The sequence below is a fragment of the Dendrobates tinctorius genome, unplaced genomic scaffold (assembly GCF_039654945.1).
Source record: "Dendrobates tinctorius isolate UK_male_01 unplaced genomic scaffold, ASM3965494v1 ptg000019l, whole genome shotgun sequence".
NCBI classification, from domain to species: domain Eukaryota; kingdom Metazoa; phylum Chordata; class Amphibia; order Anura; family Dendrobatidae; genus Dendrobates; species Dendrobates tinctorius.
Window position 1 is genome coordinate 88320041 of NW_027361687.1, and position 5734 is coordinate 88325774.

Sequence of the window (5734 nt, forward strand, 5' to 3'; positions counted from 1 at the left end):
ATTGTAAAAATTGGCCTGGGAGTTAACGTGCAAACCACCGTTGGAGGTAAAGGGGTTAATGTCTATTGTCTGTACAAGTCCCTTCTAAAATGTAAAATGCTGTGAAATATGTTGGCACTATATAAATAAAATTATTATTATTTTTTGTATGGGCAATGAATGATCCAAATGTCCTGTCGTAGAAAATGGTCCCCCACCCCTGGTCTATAGCATTCCCTTATTTGTAAAATAATGTTAAAATTAAAAATCATTTTCATTTGGAATAGTTACATTTTTTAATTGGATTCTAGAAATTGCCCATGGGAAATTCTCTTGTATGATCATTAAATAACACCAACACAATGTAAGTCCCAAGTGTCTAAATGCTGGTAATGTTTGTTGTAGTGATATATAAGTGGTGGGCATTTCAGTTTGTCATCATTTCACCACATTTGTAAATAATGTAAATTTACATCCACATGAGAATAGCGATTTAGTACCAACTGACAAATTCACTTTAACTTTTCCAGCACTTTTTTGCCACAGTTTTTCTGTCATCTAGCATTAAGTAAAACCCAAGTCTTACTAATGTCAGATATTTTTGCCTATGCATGCTAAAACATAACTTAGACATACTGTAGTTTCTTTTAGATATTTGTAATCCTCAAGGTAAGTTTTCTCTATTGTTTTTTTTCCTTTATTCCTTATTTTTACTGTGCCATTTTCAAAATTAGCAATTGTACAGATCTTTATCTAAATTTAATAGTAGCTATTCTTATTACGAAACGCTATAAAAACAGATTACCAGTCCTCTCAAAACCACGCATAGCAATAATGCCCAAATATCATCTCTGGAGCCAAATAATGCTTGTCGGAAAGTCACATTCATAATGCAGATGAATTCCCTGGGATAATGTTCAGGTATGAGAGCTGTAGACAGTTCTCTGTCCAAACATTAAACAGAAGACCACATCTAGTCTCTGCTCTGTTATGGTGGCACTTTGCTATCATTCACTTTTCAAAATGTTGTGATTGTGAACACGTATCTACGAATAGGATTTTTATATGACATTTTGCATTTCTTTGAGGAGTGTTCTCAAAAACAACATATCTTCAGATATAAGTGAATTCAAATATAACTATGTAAAGAAGGTCATGTGCATGCACCCTACTACTTGACCCAACTTTGGTGGAATGTAATACATGGCTTTTTGAAGGTGTCAAGGACTTTTTTCTAGATTATTAATTTAGTTTTAGTAGTTCGTTTTATACTTATAAAAAGTACAATCTTTTAAACATGGCTTTCATCCGCTACACTTTATATTTCTAGGAGACACTTTGCACTCTTAAGATTTAAATTGAGAGGTTTTCATGTTTCATGAACAGTATTATGGCCAATTCAAATCAGTCTTTAGTCACACAATTCATTATCATAGGCTTCCCTGACCTCAATGAAGCTGAAGGCTTGGTTTTCACCCTTCTGAGTTGTATCTATGTCTTCACCCTTACTGGTAATGTTCTTGTCATTACCCTAATCTGCACTCATCATCACCTTCATGTTCCTCTCTATATCTTTGTTGTGATACTTTCCTTCCTGGAGATCTTTTACACAGGAGTCACTATTCCAAAAATGTTGACAAATTTGTTGAATGAGAAAATTATTTCATATTTTGGCTGCCTTCTCCAAATATACTTTCTTCATTGTTTGGGTATTACGGAAACCTATCTTTTAACAGCCATGGCTTATGATCGTTACATGGCCATTTGTAACCCATTAAGATATCCTTCCATTATGACAAATAGTTGTTGTTTTCAGTTAGCAGCATGTTGTTTGATTGTCGGCTTCTTTGGACCTTTGACTCAGATTATCTTGCTATCTCGTCTTTCCTTTTGTAAGTCAAACAAGGTTGAACATATCTTCTGTGACTTTACACCACTGATAAACTTGGCATGTTCTGATACATCACTCAACATCACCGTCGACTTTGCAATCAACTCTTTCCTTCTATTCCTTGCCTTTGTATGCATTATCACGTCCTACATCCAAATCATTTCAGCAGTTTTAAAAATAAAGACAGCAGCAGGAAGGAAAAAGGCTTTTTCTACCTGCGGTGCCCACCTTACTGTTGTCCTGCTCTTTTTTGTCAGTGTGGGTTTTATGTATATCAGACTGACCAATAATCCTTGGGTAAAGTTTGATCGTGTCATGGCTGTCATCTACTCGGTATTAACGCCAATGTGTAATCCAATCATTTATAGTCTGCGAAATCGAGAGATAAGAGAAATTTTGAGGAAGAAGTTGAGTGAATTATTCTAGAGGGTTCATGTATTAATATATATATATATATTATTTTCATTTATTTTTACTAATTAACCCAGATACTGATACTTATTTTTTTCCTAACCTGTCTTTATACTTTTATGATAAACTAGCTGAAGAGCCCAGCGTTGTTGCCCGGGCATAGTACATAACTGTGGGTCCCGCTGTCTTCCTTAACATCCCCACTCTCCACCCGCCATCCTGTTCTATCCCTCCACAGCTGCACTCTACATCCATGTCCCGGTGTCCCTCCACAGCCCCGCTGTCTTCTTCCACAGCCTAGGTCTCTTAATTCACAGCCCTGCTCTCCCGCTCTCTCTCTCCACAGCCCCGTTCTCTTCCTTCACAGCCCTGCTCTCCCCGTCCACAACCCCATTCTCTTCCTTCACAGCCCTGCTCTCCCGCTCTCTCCGTCCACAACCCCGTTCTCTTCCTTCACAGCCCTGCTGTCCCTGTCCACAGCCCCGTTCTCTTCCTTCACAGCCCTGCTCTCCCGCTCTCTCCCTCTACAGCAGGGGTTTCAAACTTGGCAGAGTAAATGGGCCGCAGATAAAAAAAATTTGAGCTGGGGGCCGCATTCCTTTCAAACTTAATACACGCCGTACACACGCGGCTCTGCACACCTCGTACACACGCGGCACTGCACACCTTGTACACACGTGGCTCCTCTCCGTACACCTCGTACACACAGGGCTTCGCTCCGTACACCTCGTACACACAGGGCTCCGCTCCGTGCACCTCGAATACACAGGGTTCCGCTCCATACACCTCATACACACAGGGCTCCGTACACCTCGTACACACACGGCTCAGCTCCATACACCTTGTACACACATGGCTCTGCTTCGTACACCTCATACACATAGGGCTCCGTACACCTCATACACACGGCTCCGCTCCATACACCTCATACACACAGGGCTCTGCTCCGTACACCTCATACACACAGGGCTCCGCTCCGTACATCTCGTATACACAGGGCTCCGCTCCATACACCTCGAACACACAGGGCTCCGCTCCGTACACCTCGTACACACAGGGCTCCGCTCCGTACATGTCGTACACACAGGGCTCCGCTCCATACACCTCGAACACACAGGGCTCTGCTCCATCCACCCTGTAAACCCCTCCTGACCCCACACATAAACTTACCTTCATCCAGTACCATGACAACCAGCACACAGACAGCAGCGTCCGTCCTTCACACACTGAGGACCCTGATCAAGTGACCCCTGACTCCTCCCCCTCCTGTGACCTCATCACAGGTCCTGTGCAGTGTGTGCACACAGAACAGCCAATGCCATCGCCGCTCCTGAATGCATGCCTTCCCCCTGCCTCAGGGAGTGAGAAATGTGCACCGCGGGCCACAGATGCCTGCCTCAGGGGCCACATGCGGGCCGCGTGTTTGAGACCCCTGCTCTACAGCCCCGCTGTCTTCCTTCCTCCACAGCCCCGCTCTCCATGCACCACACGTGGTGACACCGGGACCAGGAGAGTGAGGTGCGCAGATTGTTCGTTCGGTCATAGTGGTCGGAGCTGGGTGGAGCTAGAGCGGAGCTGCAGCGCATGTGATTGGGCAGCCTGCGGGGTTGTGGCCTAGCCCGGGCGGCCGGAGTTGGCAGAGTGGGCAGAGCTAGAGTGGAGCTGCAGCACATGTGATTGGGTGGCCTACGGGGGGAGTGGCCTAGCGCTGTAGTAGGCCGCAGTAGAAGCCGGGGACTAAGTTTTGGCCGGGAAGCTGCAGGGGAGAGGGGAGATAGCGCAGTTGGCGACGGGGAGCACCGACTGAGCTGGGACAGGGCTGGGAGGGTGCCGGCACTATTCGGCCCCTGTCCTGAAGACTGTCTTCCTCACAGCCCCGCTCTCCATGCGCTGTCCTGCTGTATCCGTCCTCAGCCCTGCTCTCCAACCGCGTCCCACTCTGCTGCTTCGTGATTGGTTGGTGATACACACACTCATTCAGATTTATATATAGAGATTTTGTATTTTTTTTGTTCTTTTTATTTTTGCTGACATCTGTTTGCAGGATTAAGCAATCACATGGCCTCTAAGAAACAGTGAAGCAGTGGACTGGATATTTTCATTTATTGGTACTTCTATAGGAGAGTTTTTTGTGCACCGAAGTAAAAAAAAAAATGACTTGTGAAGGGTGTTATCCTATATTATTTATATGTAGGTGATACTTTCCATGAAACTAATGCAATTACAGAAAAGTAATTGGTATAGATCAGTAATTGACAGCCTAGTATAACTCTTTGCAGCCAAACTGTGCCAGATTTTCATATGTATTTTGTTTTTAATATACCATCATGAGAAATAAAACAATTTTTCTTACGAATGTTTTTAATTTTTGCATAAAAACTTTACTAATATTTTATGAGTCACAGGATAAGTACAGCAACTGTTTTTTCTTCACTTTGAAGTGTTTTGTATTTTGTGGTTGAGATCTGTCCTCACTTTTTTTGTGCATAAATTAAACTATTTCCTAATAAATGCCAAATATAATAATATAAACTCTCTCTTCTGTCTCTCAAACATTATTGCACAGCATTTTATATTTCAGACTGTTAACATGTACAGTATATCACAAAAGTGAGTACACCCCTCACATTTTTTTTAAATATTTTACATCTTTTCATGTGACAATACTGAAGATCTGACACTTTCATACAATGTAAAGTAGTCAGTGTACAGCTTGTAAAACAGTGTAAATTTGATGCACTCTAAATTGGTTCTGATGGTGTCAAGCGTGTGTGTCTGCAACCAGGTGAGGAGTACAAAGACAAGTGTACAGCCAAGTATGATGGTGGGAGTGAGTGTCATGGCTTGGGGCTGCATGAGTGCTGCCTCTGTGGTCACCAACAGTTCTTTGGTGGAACCATGAATGCCAACACGTACTGTGACATACTGAAGAAGAGCATAATCCTCTCCCTTCAGAAACTGGGCCACAGGGCAGTATTCCTACATAATGACTCCAAACACACCTCCAAGATGACCTCTGCCTTGATAAAGAAATTAAGGTTAAAGTTACTGGACTGGCCAAGCATGTCTCCAGACCTAAACCCTGTGGAGCATCTATGGGGCATCTTCAAATGGAAGGTGGAGGAGCGCAAGGTCTCTAACAGCCACCAGATCTGTAATTTCCCCACGGAGGAGTGGAAAAGTATTCTAGTGGCCACCAGTGAAGCTCTAGTGACTTCCATGCCCAAGAGAGCTAAGGCAGTGCTTGAAAATAATAATAATAATAAATTTTATTTTTATAGCGCCGACATATTCCGCAGCACTTTACATTTCAGAGGGGATTTGTACAGACAATAGACATTACAGCATAACAATAATCACATACAGTAGATTATAACATATACCAAGAGGAATGAGGGCCCTGCTCGCAAGCTTACAGTCTATGAGGAAAGAGGTAGACACGAAATGTGGGTG

The 5734-nt window shown here is 43.0% G+C and overlaps 1 protein-coding gene across 1 annotated transcript; it reads left to right on the forward strand.

The window, feature by feature from the left end:
- Nucleotides 1-1357: 1357 nt before the first annotated feature.
- On the forward strand, nt 1358-4783 carry LOC141082747 (olfactory receptor 6N2-like). The gene has a single exon (XM_073566663.1). It carries the CDS (start codon nt 1358-1360, stop codon nt 2294-2296), a length of 939 nt encoding a protein of 312 aa, XP_073422764.1. The 3' UTR covers nt 2297-4783.
- Nucleotides 4784-5734: the final 951 nt, after the last annotated feature.

Excerpts from the sequence above, each read along its gene's own strand:
- LOC141082747 (XM_073566663.1), top strand. The coding sequence starts at position 1,358 with ATGAACAGTATTATGGCCAATTCAAATCAGTCTTTAGTCACACAATTC.